The sequence below is a fragment of the Pan paniscus genome, chromosome 11, assembly GCF_029289425.2.
Source record: "Pan paniscus chromosome 11, NHGRI_mPanPan1-v2.0_pri, whole genome shotgun sequence".
Lineage (NCBI taxonomy): Eukaryota > Metazoa > Chordata > Mammalia > Primates > Hominidae > Pan > Pan paniscus.
In genome coordinates, this window is record NC_073260.2 from 78,739,171 (window position 1) to 78,756,681 (window position 17,511).

A 17,511-nucleotide genomic window follows, 5' to 3' on the forward strand; every position below is an offset into this window, starting at 1 on the left:
CTTGATTTCTCTAGCCACTTTTCTGTTGACACAAACCATCGAGAGAGATTAGGGGAAAGATCCTTGCTATAAGTGATTTGATATTTCCTAACAGAGCAAAGTTTCCTCTTTGTCCACTGACCCTTTCAATAGTTCTTCGGGTTCTATTCTTAGAATTCTCGTTTCCTGTCCTGAGAGAAAACTGCACAGAATTTCAATAAATATGACCCAAATGATGTGGAAACTTTCTATAAGGATGCAATGAGGTATTCATTCATTAATGCCATCAACAAATATTTACTGAGCACCAACTACCAGACAGTGATGGCAGACATAATTTGGGGCGTTTGGAGTGCAACTGTGAACACAACCAGGTCCCTGTTCTCATGGAACTTGCTAACATTCTGGCTAAAATAGAGAACATGGAACTTCCTACAGAGGCACTGTGGGTGATTTCACAAACCATTGAAAAGCTCTAGTGGGAGCAAGCAACTAACCAACCTTAGAATAAAACATGGTTGTTGCTGGTGTTCTTAGAAACTTCGCTGTCCTCGTGTGCAAATTGTATCACTAAAGTCTTCTCACTTTTGATTCTTGGGAAGGTTTCAGGGCAGGGCTGTCTAATGGAAATATGTAAGCCTCATAATTTAAAATCTTCTAGGAACAAAGTTAAAAAAGTAAAAAGAGGCTGGGCACGGTGGCTCACGCCTGTAATCCAAGCACTTTGGGAGGCCGAGGCGGACAGATCACCTGAGGTCAGGAGTTCAAGACCAGCCTGACCAACATGGAGAAACCCCGTCTCTACTAAAAATACAAAAAATTAGCTGGGTGTGGTGGCGCATGCCTGTAATCCTAGCTACTCGGGAGGCTGAGGCAGGAGAATCACTTGAACCCAGGAGGCGGAGGTTGCGGTGAGCCGAGATCGTGCCATTGCACTCCAGCCTGGGCAACAAGAGCGAAACTCTGTCTCAAAAAAAAAAAAAAAAAAAAGTGTATGCCTGCAGTCCCAACAACACTGGAGACTCAGGCAGGAGGATAGCTTGAGCTTCAGAGTTTGAGGCCGGCCTAGGCAACACAAGAAGACCCCCATCAATACAATAAATAAATAGAAACAGACAAAATTAATTTTACTAATATTTTTAACTGAGTTATTCAAAATATCACAATTTTGACATAATTATAAATTATTGAGCTGCAGTTTTTTCACATTAATTTTTTCAAAATGCCACATATATGTGTACTTACAGCACATCTCATTTTAAATTGGACACATTTCAAGTGCTTAACAGTCACGTGTGGCTAGGTATGGAACAGCAGAGGTTCAGAAAACTGTCAAAAGGAGTTCTCTGTCCTCTTATTTTGGGGATGGAGGCGAAAATATTTGCCGAATTGAAACATTCTGTGAACTTTGGCTCTGGGTTTTTAGTATGAAATTAGAGGCAGGTGAAGACCACCATAGCCTTCCTTTGCACCAGCTCACTACAGTGGCCAGAACGGAAGGAGGTTCACAGAACGTGCTAGGTTGGACATTAAGTCACCGAGTCATCCACTGAGGAAAGGGATATCATTAAGAAGAATAGTTTTCCACTAACGCCGAACCGGCGGCACCATCTCAGCCAACAGGTCAAGTTACAGTAGGCAAGCACGCATAGAAATAAACGTCTAAAACCCAGCCTGTTACATTAGCCAACACTCTTCTCGACTTTTTCCGAATTTTTTCCCTGTCCCCAAGATTAGACGCTCGCTAGGAAAGACTGCGAGCCTCAGCAGCCTCCCCTTGAACTGGGGCGCTGCCTCCAGCTGGACACGGACTAAGGATGGAAAGGCGCACTGACGGGTGCCGCCCCCATTTCCCAGGCCCCTCCCTAGGGGTGCCCCACCTCAGCCATGGCTGCCCCTTTCTCTCCTCCTCCAGCATCTGCCCCTGGGGCCACCCCCACCTTTCCGCCATCTCTCGGGCCCGCGTGGCACCCTGCTCTGTTTTTAACGGGGATAAACTTGACTCGCTTCTCCAAAGAGCGGGAAAAAGAGGCGCAGTCTTGGTACTGATCTGGGGGAGGGAACGTCCCAGGGCGCGCAGGGGCGTTTTCTACCCGTGCCCCGTCGGCCTGCTCTGTTCAGTACCGACCGTGTGCGGGGTTCACGTGGCCCAGTCGGCAAAGTTTCTTTGGAGGTCCAGCGTCTCTGATTCCCGGATCTTCAGCCCCACCCGGAGCCCCCACGGTTACTGCCCCCCGCGACCCCCGATGGAGCGTCGGGATGCGCTTTCTCTCCGAGTGCCTCCGGGGGTGGAGGGAGGGAGGCCTGTTTCGGAACTAAATGGCAATCACAGCCCCCGCGGGGCTTGGAGGGACGAGCTCCACGCCCACCCCGCGGCCCCGGCCCCAGCCAGCATCTCGCGACTCCATTTCTGGCTCTAAACAAGAACGGGGACCGAGTCCGCGTTCACACGGAAAATTATGCCGGCTCCAGCGGCGCGTAAAATTGATGTGAACCGAACGAAGTAAGATCAGCGTGATCCTCCCCCTCTTGTCTCAACAGGGGTTTCGGCGCGTCACACAAGGCCGAGCTTGTCTCTTTAAGGAGACATTGGACCCTAATTAGTCCGCATTCCTGGCGCGGCTGCGGAGCGAGGGGCCGAAGGTGTCTGGGTTGGGAGACGGGTGGGCGGGAGGACGAGACTCGGAAGAAGATCTTTTGACCAGCCCTCAGGCTCACCGCTCCCTCCACCCTCTTTATTTTGCCGCCACCACCACCACCACCACCACCACCACCAACACCTAATTCTGAAGATGCAGCCAGGGCAGCAGCAACAGCAGCAGCCGCCGATTCTCCCAGCCCCACGTTACTTTGATTGACAGCTGAACAAATGTTTTCCCGGTTCGAACGCTCGCGCTAAGGAACGTCAGCCAAGGCGAAGCTCCGCCTTGGGCGGGCCATCTCCGCCCCGCCTCCGCCAACCTCATTCCTCTTCGTTAATTGGTCGGAGCTACAGGCGACGCCCGGCCCCCACGTGGGTTTCAGCTGGGTTGGCTCCTCCCCGCTGGCTTGCCATTTGTCAGCAGTGAAATGATGGGCACTAACACAGAACGGCGATTAATGTTCAGCCACCTCTGATTGGTTGCTGGAGACGCCTACCGCAACGGGGGTGGGCGGGCCGCTTGGAGAGCTCGCCAGAGCGCTCGCATGGCGGGCCGGTGATTGTAGTCAATCTGGCCGTATTCTCAGGCAGGGTCGCCCGGAGCGGACTACATCTCCCGGGATGCTGCGCGGCCGCCCCGCGGAAGATTGTGAATATGTATCAGAATGTTAATGATTAGCTGCTGCTAAATTTGGTCAAAGAAGTCACCTACACAGAGCGTGTTGTTAGAGCTGTGCTGAGCGGGTGTTTGGGTTGTTGGCTGCTTTCTTCCCCCTTTCTCACACACTTGTATATTATTTTGAGGTGGTGTTCGCAGAGTTTGAAAGGAGAGAGAATTAAAAAAAAAAGCCGCAAGCGTTTCACTCTTTTATTTTTATAATCCCCTTCAATTTGGGGTTAAAAAAAAGACAAGAAAACAGGAAGGAAGAAAAATAAGGAAATGAGATGTGGTAAAAGAAGCTAAAAGGTGCCTTTTAAAAGATCGTTGCTGTGAAGTGAAAAAAATCTCCAGAGAAACCAAAAAGCACCGCCGAGACCTCTTCCGAACCAAAGGAGTTTGTGTTTGCTTTTAGGGAAGAAGAAAGATCATTCATTCGGAGGAATAACAACCAATTAAAAGACAAATAAAAAAAGTTTGGAGTGGGACGCAGAGCGAGCGAGAGGAGCTGCCGGCGGGCGGTGGGGCGCGGAGCCCGCACTTTCCCGGCCGGGTGAGCGGCGGCCGCGGCGCCGGGCTCGGCGGGTGCGCCTCGGCGGAGCGAACGTCGGAGCGTTGCCTTGGGAGACGCGCGCCGGACAATGCCCGCGGCGGGCCAGTGACGCCCGCGGGGAATGCGGAGCGGCCCGGCAGCCGGCACCCAGCCGCCGCCGCGCGTTCCTGCCGCCCGTGTCACGCGAGACCCGGCGGGGGCCGGGACCGCCCGAGCCGCCCCTCAGACCGAGCCGGCCGCCTCCGCTGCCGCGGCCGCCTCCTCTTCGGGGTCATTAAAGCCAATGAGCCGCGCGCCTCTGCCGAGCGCAGCCAACTAAATCGGCTTGGATGATTCGCGACCTGAGCAAGATGTACCCGCAGACCAGACACCCGGTGAGTGCGGGCGGCGGGGCGCGGGCTCGCCGGGTGCTGGGGGATTCCCCGCGTCGCCCCCTGCGCACCGAGTTGTGTCTTTTGGCCGGAGGGGCGTGGAGAGCCGCCCGAAATCGGCGCCCCGCGCCGGGAGCAGCCCGCCCGCCATCACCCCCACCCCCCGGCGCGGTGGCCCTCGGAGGGGGTGCGGAGAGGCAATTGAGTTGTAGCCATTTTCTTATTGTTGTCTTTGAAGCCCCTGGAAGCCGCGCCGAGCCGTTTGCGGTCCCCGCGCCGCGACTCCTCGAGGGGGGGTGGCGAGCGATGAAGGAGGCGCGACTCCGCGCCCGGGCGGGGAGGGCGCCCTCGGCAGCGGCGCTGCTGGGCTGGCTGCGGTTTGGAAGTGCGGGGCGCCGGCCCCTCGCGCCGCGGGCCCCCGGGGCGAGCGGGCGAACGAACGAGCCGAGAGGGTGGCGGCCGCCTCCCTCCTCCCCCGGCCTGACCGCAGCCCGACGCCATGGCGCGGGTCCCCCCGACGGGCCAGTTTCGATTCCGGGTGAGGAGGGAGTGGGCGCGGCGCGCGGGTCCCTGGGTGCCTGTCTTTGGCCGGGGAGGGGAGACGGGACTCGAACCCTCGGGGTCCGGGGCGCGGGGGCCTGCGGGCGGGAGTATGCGGGGCCCCAGGACCACCTCGAAACCAGCCTCTGCCTGGGCTGTTGGGCGCGAGGAGGGTTGCGGGAGGAGAGTTTTAATCTCTCTTTTTGCCTGCGTGCGCGATGACCCTCACCCCCCGCTAACGCCGCATGGTATGTTTTCTCCGTCTCCCTGTTTCGCCTGTGATGTGGGCTAATTAAATATTTTATTGTTGTTCTTCAGGCACCGCATCAGCCTGCTCAACCCTTTAAATTTACAATTTCCGAATCCTGTGATCGGATTAAGGAAGAGTTTCAGTTTTTACAGGCTCAATACCACAGGTAACGATATTGACTTTAGCTGATCCTTCTGTTTGCTTAGCTCTTGTCTCCCCGACAAATACACACAAACACTTACCCTCCTCCTTTTTTGTGGGGGCGTCACAAAGGTATTTTTTTTTTTCTCGGTGGGCAGAAAGGGCAAATCAAGGCCTCCTTCCTTAGGCAGGTGTAAATAAATTAAACATTTCTTCTACCGTAAATAAAAAGAAGGCAGAACAATCGAAACTGGGGAGACTTGGAAAACGCTGAGGCCAAACTTTCCATATTGATTTATTGGGGCCGGGAGAATGAAAGGTTGGGAAGATTCTGGGGCCTTTTGACATCCTTGGTTCTTTATTACTCCGGACTTGATTCCTTCTCACTTTTTTCTGCCATTCCACTGAAGAGCTGAGAGCCCAGGGAAGTCGGAGTGAGCGATTTCATTACTTTTATGCTAAAAAAAAAAATTGTTTTCATCTTATAGACGATTTTTAGACTTAGGGTGCCTTTGAGACATTTTTCTTTAGCTGGCTTTTTAATGATGCCTAATTCTTATTTCATAAATGCAAGAACCAAAACAAACCACTGAACCCGATTGACACTTTGCCCCTGGGTGGTGGTATTCAACTTGTCTGTGTGTTTTGGAGGGAAAAAAACAAGATATCATTCATAAGACATGCTTGATTCATATTTTCATTAATCTCTTTGTAGAACATTAAAGAAATTCCCTTGTGACGTTTTGGAGGACTTATTTGTGCTTGTATGTGCAGTCATTATTGAAGTTTATTTTCGTGTTTGTTTTATTAAGTGAATATTCAATTCTGGAGGAAGTTCCTGAATTAAACTGATTAGAGGATTTGTTTCCTTAAAACTTAATTTAAAAAAAATCCCAAAAACAAAAAACCACATATATGATCCTTATTGAAGGGGCAAGTCCAGACTGGTTCCAATCACCCCTTTCCCCTTCCCTTTCCATAATGATGGGGGTATTTATTTAAGATTGTTGATTTAGGTGTTTGTAGGTGAGATTTAGAATATGCGTTTAAGAGTTGAAGGATGTAAGTTAAGATCATTGTACTTAGAGTATCTTATGTCTTGAACAGTCTGAAGCTGGAATGTGAGAAACTCGCCAGTGAGAAGACAGAGATGCAGCGGCATTATGTCATGGTAAGAAAACCATGTCACAGATTCAAAGTGCCTATTAGTTTGGAATACCAAAAACAAGAATATGTTTAAATTGCTGGGGGCTGCAAGATAGATCACAGTCACCCTGCCAGTGCAGTTGAAGTTGTGGGAATATGTCTATTAGCAACCTGTAATTCTAGGCTGTTATAACTTGCCTTTGACAGCTGGCTTTGATTGGAATTTTCAGAAAGTTCAGCCACATGGGGTATAATTTTCTGTGCTTTGTTTTTACAGATCGAAAAAAAACAAAACAAAACCTTGTTTGTTTTGTCACAAGCAAAAATGTTTTTGTGTTAGTGGCTTTCTTTGTTGTTTTATTGCTCTTGCTCCAAACAATTTTTGCCAGTTTTTCTGTATGCTGTTAACATTATAAATGTCTTATTATTAAAGACATTATTAAAAAATAATGTTTTATTTCTCTGAAAAGGAGTGATGGATAAGGAAAGACAGCAGACCATTTTTCAAATTTTTTTCTCTTTATGTTACTATTACATTAATATTTGTATGTTTTCAATTTCTGTAGTGTTATATTGGTTTGAGGAATGTTGTAGTCTCCTGTATAACTGATGTGTTCTGCCAGAATTTCTATGCCAGTTATACTACACGTTCAAAAACCAGATCTGCTTTTACAGAAGTATTATGAAGCATATTTTTGATTGTCCAAGAAAGCTCCAGAATAACCCACTCATTTATTTTTCTATCTAGCTTTTTTGCTTTGAATGTGTGAATATGAGCAGTACACTAACAAATCAGAAATCAAACTCTAAGTAGCATCACCTTTTCCAACCTTCCTTTCAAAACATCAGCGTTTGTATAAGACATTCTTTGCTGTTAACTTGCCTGCTGTGCTTAGGAATTAAGAGTCCGTAGGATACCAAATTTTCATCAGACTTTTTTGATGCATCTGCTTGGGATGTATAAAGAAACTGGAGATGTTAAGAATGCTGTGTTTGAATTTAATTTTTCTTAGTTTTGTGTGTTTTCTCTTAGAATTTGTGTCTTAAGGTGGTTAAAGATAGTGATGGGCTCTTGATTTATTGGCATAGGTTATATGAAGATACTGGTTTAGGTGAGGCTTTTATGTTTGTTTCAGATTTACTTGGGGCATTTTGAACAAACTAGGGAGATTGTTTGATGAAAGTCATGCATTTAATTGCTTTTCCTTCTTTGACAGTATTATGAAATGTCCTATGGGTTGAATATAGAAATGCACAAGCAGGTAAGTTATTTCTTTATAACCATTTTAAATGACAGTAATACTGGTACACTATGAAAAGAAAATTGTATGTTTTGCAGTTTTATTCTGCAAGCCGTTGTGGCTACCTGTATTTAGAAGTCTGGGTAGTGAAGAAAATGTTTTTTCATGTGCGGCTCCCCATCTTTCTTTCATATTATCCTAATTTTTATAATTAAAAAATGTTATTTTAAAAAGTCTGAATACATATTAAACTCTGTACACTTTCAAAAGCAGGATGCTAAATTTTAAAATCCTCTTGTTATTCTTCTGAAAGAGTTGCTTTATGTATTTTGGGCATTGCAAACTTGTCTTGTGAAAGAGCTTTTCTTGGAAAATATTAAACAGTAAAATTAAATTGTGTGGCGCCTTCGTTGGCTTGATGTGAAAGAATGGATAGAGGGTGAGCTGGGAGGATGAAAATGAAATCTGTGGAGCTACAAAAGAGATTGATGTAAAATCCTTGTACTGGTCCCCTGAGGCTACTTAGTTGGGTCTTACCAAGAACTATAACCGTTACTTCCAAAATTTGTACAGAGTAAATGAGCCTGATAGGAGGATGTGATAAGGTTCAACATTGGGTCTTGAAATCTAGCAATTAGTTCAGTAGCAAAAAAAAAAATGATTAGTCAGAAAGCACTGAGAGATACGACTCAAACAGTCTTCTTTTTGTGCAGGAGACTGAATAAAATGGTTTGGCTTAAATTTCCTAGACAGAAGAATAATAGCGGGTATATCTATCTATCTATATATATACACACACAAATATATATACATACATATATATATATATAAATATTGTTTGGCGATAGTAATTCCTCTAGGAAGCATTTATTTTTAGTGATCTCCTAGTGGAAGCACTTCAGGTCTCATCAGCCATTTCAGAATAGGTGTGTATGTGTTTGCCTGCTGGGAAAAAGACAAGGGAAAACTTACTGCTTTTCATTTCCTATTTATGGTCAAGGTGGATGTCATTACTTTCTAAGTTGAGAAAATATGAAATGAGCACATACTATTAGGCCTTCACTATTTATGGATTCCTTTTTGGGTATAGTTATTTTCTACATGCTCAGAACATCCCAGATAGTAGATCTTTAAAAGATGGCTGTTAGACAATAAAGGCAATCTGATGAATAGTATTTGAAAACAAAAAGTTGGAAAAAAATGAGACGTTGCTTACATTGAGGACTTTTAATTTCAGATACTGTTTTACTTTGTATGCTATTTGGTTATGTCAATATTAGCATTATAGTATAGTTTGAATGGCCTGTTGAAATTAAATTCTTATTTTGGCATCTTTGTCATTTCTGTTTAGATTAGTAACGTAAATATCTTCTGCTTAAACAAAATCTGTTCAATCTTGTGGATGGACTTCTCTTAGTTCTACCTTACAGGAATAAATTACATGAGAGATATTGTTTGTTAATTATCCCATTACATCTCCTTTGAGGTCTGGATCTTGTGTATGTCTCTTTTTTTGTCTGCACCCCACTCCCCAAAATTAATTAGTGTCTTTTTAAAGATTGGACCAGATGATTAATTTAGTCCCTTTATTTCTCCTTCTGTATCTTGTTTACCCTAACCACTTAGTTTCCAGGTCTCCTTGTACCGTCTACATTTCTAAGAGGCACATAGCTTGTATTTGGCTGTATGTATTTCTTTTTCGAGGGGGTATGTGAAATCCCTTAATTTTACACATTTTATACTGCTATAATTCTGTCATCTTCTTGTCCAGCTAGCCTCAAATGCCATCCATTTAAAATTGAGAGCAGTACATTTTCCCTTTTTTTCGTTTCCTTTTAAATTCAATCATATCAAGAATCCTGAGGGCAGTTTATCACATTATGAAATACAGACAGCCCTGCAAACCACCTACTTATTATATTTTCTTTCTTTCTCCCCCTTAAGCATAGAGGCATATCTGTCTTTATTTGTTTTCCTAGGCAGGCAGCCTTAGTTCCTCTTAGCCTCTCTTCCAGATGTACTCGCTGGATACTCTTGTAATGGAAAGCAGCAATAATGCAGGGAAGTTGCCCTGCGGCATAATTGGGCCTAGTTCTCAAGATCGGGTTAGGTTTATTCACTTATTAGATTTGTGTCTCGAAGGGTTCAACAGTAGGAGTCCCGGGAGCCCTTGGAAGTACCCTAGTAATTGGTGGCCCTGATATTTGAAACCTTTGTGTATTTTTTGGTTAACGTTCCTGTTCTTCTTGGCTGCTGCTAGCCACAGAATATTTATTTTTAGAGAAATTTTTCATTGGAACAGAAAATGGTGGTTGTGATGCAGTCATGGCTCTGTGACTTAGCAAACTGATAAAAAGATAAAAGTATGAAGCAAAGACAAACAGGGTGGAGGTCGGTGTTCTCCCTCCTACCCTTTCTATGTGGTGCTCATCATCAGTCCCCCTGTGTTGATTCTGATAGAGAACTATAAAATGAAACCTATGGGGAATTTGTCATTCTGAAATGAAAGCTAATGTAATTAGTACCAATTAAAGTACATTTAGTAAATTGGATTTAATCTTAATTAAGCCTGCATAATGTTGCCAATTTTTAACAATTATGTTTGAGAACATAATTAATTTAAATTTTGGTAACTGAGTAAATAGCATTAGTCTGGTAGAATTAGTGGATTTTTTTTTTTTTTTAAAGGGGAACTTGGTGACATGACATGGAATTGGAACATAAAATATGAATCTAAATTTCTGGTAATCTTTAGGATTGATAGAGCTAAGCAGATGAAGCAAAAAAAAAAAACAGGATGAAGTATTCTAGGCTATAATGGGAATTAATGCTGTGCCATTGTCTCAAGTTCTAGCATAAAAGTGAAGATGACAAATAGGACATGGTTAGAAATGGCACATGTTTTCGTGTGACGTCTTCAAAATGGAATTTTTAAAAATGAAAGAACATAGGCCCTTATTCCCTAAGGATTTCCCTAAGTGTATGGTTTTTGTTTTTTGTTTTGTATGAGACAGCTGACCCAGGGTTTAGTTGTTAAGTTTTTTTGCTGATTGTTCTTCTTTGTAAATACAGTGTGGCTTCTAAATGAGTTGGTGGCTTCTAAATGGCACAGTGGGGTGATGCCTGGAGTTGATAGCATTACTAAATGCTGCTTGTTCCCATCTTTCACCTGTAATGCTGTCATTAAAGAAGTCCTCACTGATGGACTCTGACAGCAGTGGTTACCCTTCTAAAAAGTGAGTATTGGATATAGATTAGGAACAGTAGGTATGTGAATTCAACCTATAGGAACTATAAATGGAGATGAACATACCATCTTTTGAAAAGGGGAGCATGAGAACATCTATGACTTCCTTATAGTTAGTATTCTACAATGTGAAAGCCTCTTCATTTGAATTTTAGTAATCATCAGGAAATTTTAGAAATCTAAAACACATAGAATCTGAAAGTAAGTACTGGGCATTTATGTATGTTTTATGTGTGTATTTTTATATGTGTGTGTATTTGTGTGTGTGTGTGTGTGTGTATATATATATGTATATTTAATCAAAGCAAGAAAACTCCTGTTTCACTTAAAGCCATGTAAATTTTATTACGAGACTTGGGCCACAACCATTTGAGTGCTGCTAAAATATTAATTGAATAGAAATGAAAGGGCCTTGCCAACTGATAGGATATCATAATCATAGCCTCTTTGGTCGATGGTAAATGATGATAAATGACATTAGGAACCTTTTAGCAAACTGTAATAACTACAAGGAGGGAAGCAGTATGGATTTGCATTATATCTGATACCCTCTAGTACCAAGTGGATTGCCAATACTGCTTGTTTAGCATTTTCTAAGGGCAATAAGATATTGATTTCTGACTTACAAGGAACAGCTCTATTTTCACCATTGAAAAGTATTGCAGGTTGTTAAGAAGAAATTGACTTGAAGAGGCCGACTGCTGCCCATCATGGAGCAAATAAAGCAAAACTGCCGAAGCATGGTGGAGCAGCGAGACGGGCCCTCAGCAATTTGTTGCTATTAATTTACCATGCTCGACAGCAAATCAATCGGCATCTACTTCATCTGCTGGAGAAAATGCTGTCCAGGGCAGATAAAAGGCTCGGCATGGTACAGAGAATAGACTGGATTGGCCAAAAGCAGGATGCAGTTAATGTGTAAATAAGTGAAATCAAGGCCACTGTTGCAGAGGAAGCTGTTGTTAATTAGGTTGGTGTTTTTTAGTGAACTATTTTAGAAAGCAGCTAGGATTTGGAGAGTAAGAAGAGATTTATTGAGATTGAAGTAATATATGACTGGCATGACATTCTAGCCTTGAGTGTACTTGAATCTAGGGTGCAGTAAATTTATTTGGGGACACTGCTTGCTATGGAGTTTGTTGAAAGTTCATTTTAGACCACATTTCCCTTATGATAACTTTTTTTTTCAACCTTGCCAGTTTTTTGCACATCTTCTGTCTTATTGTGTACTTTTAGATTTAGAAGAGTAGATGGAGGAGTAGGTGTTTTAGTATGGAGGCACAAATGTGTCTGTTATATTCTTACCCAGTGCCTTTTTTTTTTTTTTCAGAGATAGGTATAATTGAACTCTTGTATAATAATGAGAGTGAACTATCATGGAAGATGGGGTGTTCTAGCTGAAAGTAACTAATAAATGAAGATTTTGCTGACAGAACTTTATCTTGCTTCATAAATATTAGGAAATAACAATCTAGAGGGCCTGAATAGTGGGTAGATACTACTAGATTATAAAATCTTAAAGATGACAAGTGAAATTTTGATGTCTGCATAAACTTCAGATACAATTATAAGACTATGTGTGTGGGGGTGGGAAGGGTTCTTGTGTTTTTGGTTTTCATTAAGGTTTAAAGCCACCTTTTCTAATTTAAGATTATTTACACGCTGATAATATTCCACAATTAATGTTAACGGAGTGAAGGGTATTCGTGGTGTTTTTTCCCCTTTACCTCTCATTTGGGCATTTTAAAATAGGAGGCCAACTTCATTTACTCCTGTTTAGTAAATCTAAATGAGTGTAGGTTTTAAATTAGATTTTTTCCCAAAACCCTTCAGAAGGTCTAGTATTAGGGCAGTTGATAAGTAAGTGGAAGCACCTTGGGCAGGACCCAGTGACCTGTCCTTTTACTTATTACAGCACCTGCACGGGAAGCAGATCTGGAGGATGAAATTTAACCTGTTATGGTGTGTGTATGTTTTAGGGTGCGTGTTTTCCGAATACTGTGGGGAGTTCCCTTTTTCCTTCTCCCATGATGGATTCTTTTGTCTTTCTAGAGATACCATAGGAGGATATCTGGATTTTTCACGTAAGGCAGTGATTCTTGAGTGAAATTGGAATTTCCTTTCAATAGAAGTAAACATTTATTATATATCTGGCTTGCGCTTACCACTGGTCTGGGCACACTGCCAAAATTCTTATCGTTAGTTCTCATAATGATCCTAAGACAGGGATTATATCCAATCAAAAGTTGATTAAACAGGGTCAGCTCTGCACAAGGTGATACAGCTAATACTTGGTGGATTCAGGACTTCAAATAAATTTACGTGGGAGGATATCTCCTGGGAGATGGGTTTGCTATGGGTTAGAGATTCAGGCCCCAGTTCATTCCTGAAATAGAGAGTCCCTGAACTTTAGGCTCATACGCAGAACCTCTTGAGTTGGGGGATTCTCTGCAACTGCCTAGAGTCCATGGATGGCTCAGCCTGCCCTCTGCTTCCAGACTGCTTTCAGTGGGTGAGAGGGTGAGGTTGCTTTCACTCGGAATCTCCCACATATGGGCTAGGAAAGCTGCTTGCTTATCAAGATGGAATTTGCTTCCTCCCTAGGCAACCTATTTCTCATTTGTTTACAAACTTGTTCTTCTCTTTAACTTTTATCTTTTCCTGTGGCTTATGAGAGTGCCTACGGACAAGGGGCTGTTTGTTAATCACCATCTTGTGGGCTTTTGAAGGGGGAAGCTGGGAGGGGAAAATGTGATGTTTTGTAGCCTCTTTGTAGTTTAGAAAGAGGTTCGTAGATGGAGGAAATCACACAACTCAGTTTTAAATGAAGGCAGATGTTTTGCTTTTACTGTTAAAATAATTTCTTTGCAGCATTCAAACAAAAGGATAGTTCCTTTTCACTGCCCCTTAATCCCTGCTGGATATTATTTATTTGTATTTATTATTTTGATGGGCAAAGTTCTTTGTATCTAGGTATATATCACTTTGAGCTGTGTAGGAATGATGGACCGGACTAATGAGCTACATCTCTAGGTGCTGTTGCAGCACTGGTGAAGGAGACAGTACAGGCACCAGCCCATTGTTCTTCACATTCTTCATTTAATCTTTGCTTTCCTAGAATACATCTTTTTTATTTCTTCTTTTTTTTCTTGTGTTATAAGATAGGTAGAGGAAACCAGTTGGGAATTAAATGTTTAAAAAATGCATTTATAAGTTATTTGTGTTTGTTTTTAATGTGGCTTTTTTTTTTTTTTTTTGCCTTTGATGTGATTCGATGGTTTGGTTTACCACTTCTGGACAGCAATAATGTATTTGGTGGCTAGAGAAAAGAGGGACAGGGATGTGAGTTCTAGAAGGCACTTTCTTGATCCCTCTACACACCCTCTTAAAACGACTCCAGCGTTCCAGCAATGGTGGTAGATTCAGTGGTCCTATACTAGCTAAGTTATTACCAGTTTTGTAAGCTGGGCTGTTGGAGAGAAGCAGGGGGGCAGCACATTTACGCATGAGCAATGGAGTATTTACACTGATAATGGCAGTTTGCAAGGCTTAGGACTTGTTCAAAGTAAGTATACTGCGAACAGTTTATGAAATTATTACTCTAAAGAGGAAGGGCCTCAGAAGTTTTAGTCAGAAGCAAGAGTTAGAGCTGTTTTGTCTTTGCCTTAGTAATAGCTCTCAGTGGTAGTTGTTTTCTATCTATGGAGAGGGATTTAGCTGGCATTCATCACCACAAATCTATATACCCTCTCTCTTTTCATTGGAACTTACCCAGCATTTATGCCAGGCTGTTGCTATTTCTATATCATTGACCCAAAACTTATCCCTGGAGAGCTGCACGTGTAACCCTTATTCCATCCAGGGGTGACACATGGGCAGGGTGTGGATTTTCTTAGCTGGTTCATCAAATAAGCAGAAGAGAAATACTCTGGGATACCCCTTAGGTACTCTGTCCTCTGGTGAGTGGATCGCACTGTCATCTCTTTTGAGGATTTGCCCACACACATTTCAAGAATTGTATGGTAGAGGCAGCTTCTGAGTTTCATGGAATGAAAGGATAACTTCTCTCCCGGTGCAAGACAATACTCTATCCCCAACCTGGGCTGGCTGTGGTGTGCTTGGGACCTCTGCAGGGCCCTGTTGCTTGCAGCAATCTAGGCAAAGTGAGAGGTTGGGGAAGGAGGAGGGGGGATATTGGCTTTTTGATTTCTTAGCAGGCTTATTTAACTCATTATTATTATTATTGTAATTCGGGTTCTGTCCTTATTTTCGAACTATGTATTCTGTTTCTGAAGGTCTGTGGATGATTTTGGTTATTGAATTTGAAACTGCAAGAAAATATAACTGGAAAGAATAGTCATAGTAGAAATTATAAGCACTAGTACTCTGTAACACCCTTTCTTTACAGAGAGCTTAAGGCATTTTATATGTTCCCTTTAATGTTCCTTATGTTCTGTGAAGCAGGTAGCAAGCTTGGATCCATGTATTTATTTAAATAGCTTCTGTCAGTGGAGTACCCAACAGTTTGCCAAGCAGTGTCATTCTACTGGCCTCCTTTAATAGATGACACTGAGGCTTAAGGGCTTAAGAGACTAGCCCAGTGTCACAGTCAGGGAGGATCAGCACGGGGGTGGAGATACCAGAGTTCACGCAGGTCAGCGAATGCGCCTGAGGTTGCATAGTGAGAGTCACTGGCAGAAGAGGAAATAGTAGGTTTCTTGACTTCCCTTCCAGGGCTCCCTTCGCTGACCATGCTGTTTCCAAACAGCAAATAACATGCTTGTTTCTATGATGTGTTTGGCTTTCTGCAACATGAGGAGCATAGTGATGCTACTGGCAGTCCGAGAGTGTTACACCGTCATCTCTAGTGAGAGATCTGATCTGTGTTTGTGTTTGAGGACAGCTCCTCCCTCCCCTCCCCTCTACCCTCTCATTGCCTCTGCCCTGCCCAAAGGGAGTCTAGGATCAGCAATATTGAAATATAAAGCCAAGGTCCACTTTTAGAAAAGTGCTTCATAAAACTGGCTATCTGGCATTCCTGAACTGTACCATGCAAACACACTGTGTTAGATACTTACCTGTTTATTTCCTGTCTCTCTCTCATGCTAGATTGTAAGCTCCATGAAAACAGGAGCTTTTATTGTTTACTGCTGTGTACCCGGTGTTGAGCCCTGTGCCTATCGCATAGTAGATGCTGGTGCGCAATAAAATATTTGGTGAATGAGAGAATAGCAGTTAGAGCTAGCCAAGAATATGTGTGATTTAATATTTTTAAGGGTATATTAGGTTGCAAGATAGATAACAAATACTGAATCTCAGGCATACTTAGGTCTGTGTTGTCTACTAGTTTGTAGAAAAGTGACACTTGGAAAGAGGAAGCAAAAGCAACCGAACTTGCTGTGCCTTTGAGGAACAAGTTAGTATAGCTAAAGTAGAATATATGTATTTTAGTATGTTGAGTCTGCCTTTTTAAAGATGAAAACATGAATCATTCCAAACAGAATTTAAAATTCAGTTTGAACGTCACTGTATCACTAGTCAGTGTTTATCTGAATAATTCTTTTACTATTAATAGGTCTGTGTACCTGTGGTTTGAATGAATGTGGAGCAATATCGATCTTGACTATATTGTGTGTTTAGCTAACTTCCCTGCAAATCAGTAAAAAATGCAAGCTTTTAGTTCTTTTCAAGGGACAAGGAATTTTGAAAATGTCTTAATTTTTTTTATTAGTAGAGATAGTATAACGTTGTTGAAAGAATAGTAATCATAACAGTAAGCAATTTTAGATTGCTTATCGTGTCGATAATATTTCACTTATTCTTACAACAATCTTATGAGATTATAGTAGTAGTATTATTTCCATTTTACGTATGTTGGGGCTGAGACACAGAGAGCTTAAATAGCTTGCTTGAAATCAGCTAGCCGGTAAAACAGATCTTGGGTTTGACTCAAGGTCAGAACGCTGGTATGATAGATATTTCTGCCTTATTCCAGTTGATATGTTTGGAATACTCCACCATCAGCATACTTACTACCTTCCCCCAAATGCTTGACTGATTCCGGAGCCTCAGATTCTAGTTCTGGCCTTGCTAGTCACCAGCTTTGTGATATTGCTGAGTACCGTACCTTTAAGGGCCATGCTTTTCTCATCTTTAACTTAGGGTGTAAGTGAACGCCCAGATCTCTTTTAGCTCTTTTGGTTAAAATGACCATTTCAGTTTGGTTTGTTGCTGTGACCCAGTGAACAGAAATTGAATTTTTTTTTTCAGTCTTAGAAAGTCTCTTTTAGCACTTATTTTCAGAATTTTTAAAATCCAAAGTTACCCAATGTGCCTAGGAGTAGAAATGTATATTTATATACTATTAATACTTTATTTTTTATAAGGTACTTTCTCATCCTTTTTTTCATGTAAACCCCAATAATAAAGCATTCCCCCCGTCCTGTGGATGAACACAGTGAGACGCAGATGTTAGATGACAAAGTTCTTCACTTAATTAGTAGGTGGTTTACAATTCACTGATTCTCTTATGGCCAGCGTTCAGGCTAAAGTAATGTTGACACAGAAGTAGAGCAATTTTCATAAAACATGTAATATAAAAGTATATATAACATAAAATATATCAGTATGTCTTTAAAGTGATTAGTTTTTGTACTTTTCCTTTGGCATATATTAGAAAACTTAGGCTGGGCACGTGGCTTACACCTGTAATCCCAGCACTTTGGGAGGCTGAGGTGGGTGGAT

The 17,511-nt window shown here is 42.6% G+C and overlaps 1 protein-coding gene across 15 annotated transcripts in view; it reads left to right on the forward strand.

Annotated features, from left to right (window-relative positions):
• Positions 1-1,775: 1,775 nt before the first annotated feature.
• Positions 1,776-17,511, forward strand: part of LOC100995596 (transducin-like enhancer protein 4) — a 155,641-nt gene continuing 139,905 nt past the window's right edge. For 10 of the 15 annotated variants that reach the window (XM_034967520.3, XM_063593984.1, XM_034967534.3 and 7 more), the window contains exons 1-4: positions 1,776-4,205; positions 5,061-5,158; positions 6,241-6,304; positions 7,497-7,541. In XM_034967520.3, coding sequence (XP_034823411.1) covers positions 4,161-4,205; positions 5,061-5,158; positions 6,241-6,304; positions 7,497-7,541 — 252 coding nt within the window. In that variant the 5' untranslated portion in view covers positions 1,776-4,160. Of the gene's footprint in view, positions 4,206-4,544; positions 4,741-5,060; positions 5,159-6,240; positions 6,305-7,496; positions 7,542-17,511 lie in introns of those variants that run through there. The other 5 variants (XM_034967529.3, XM_063593986.1, XM_034967526.3 and 2 more) reach the window with 2 other exon arrangements.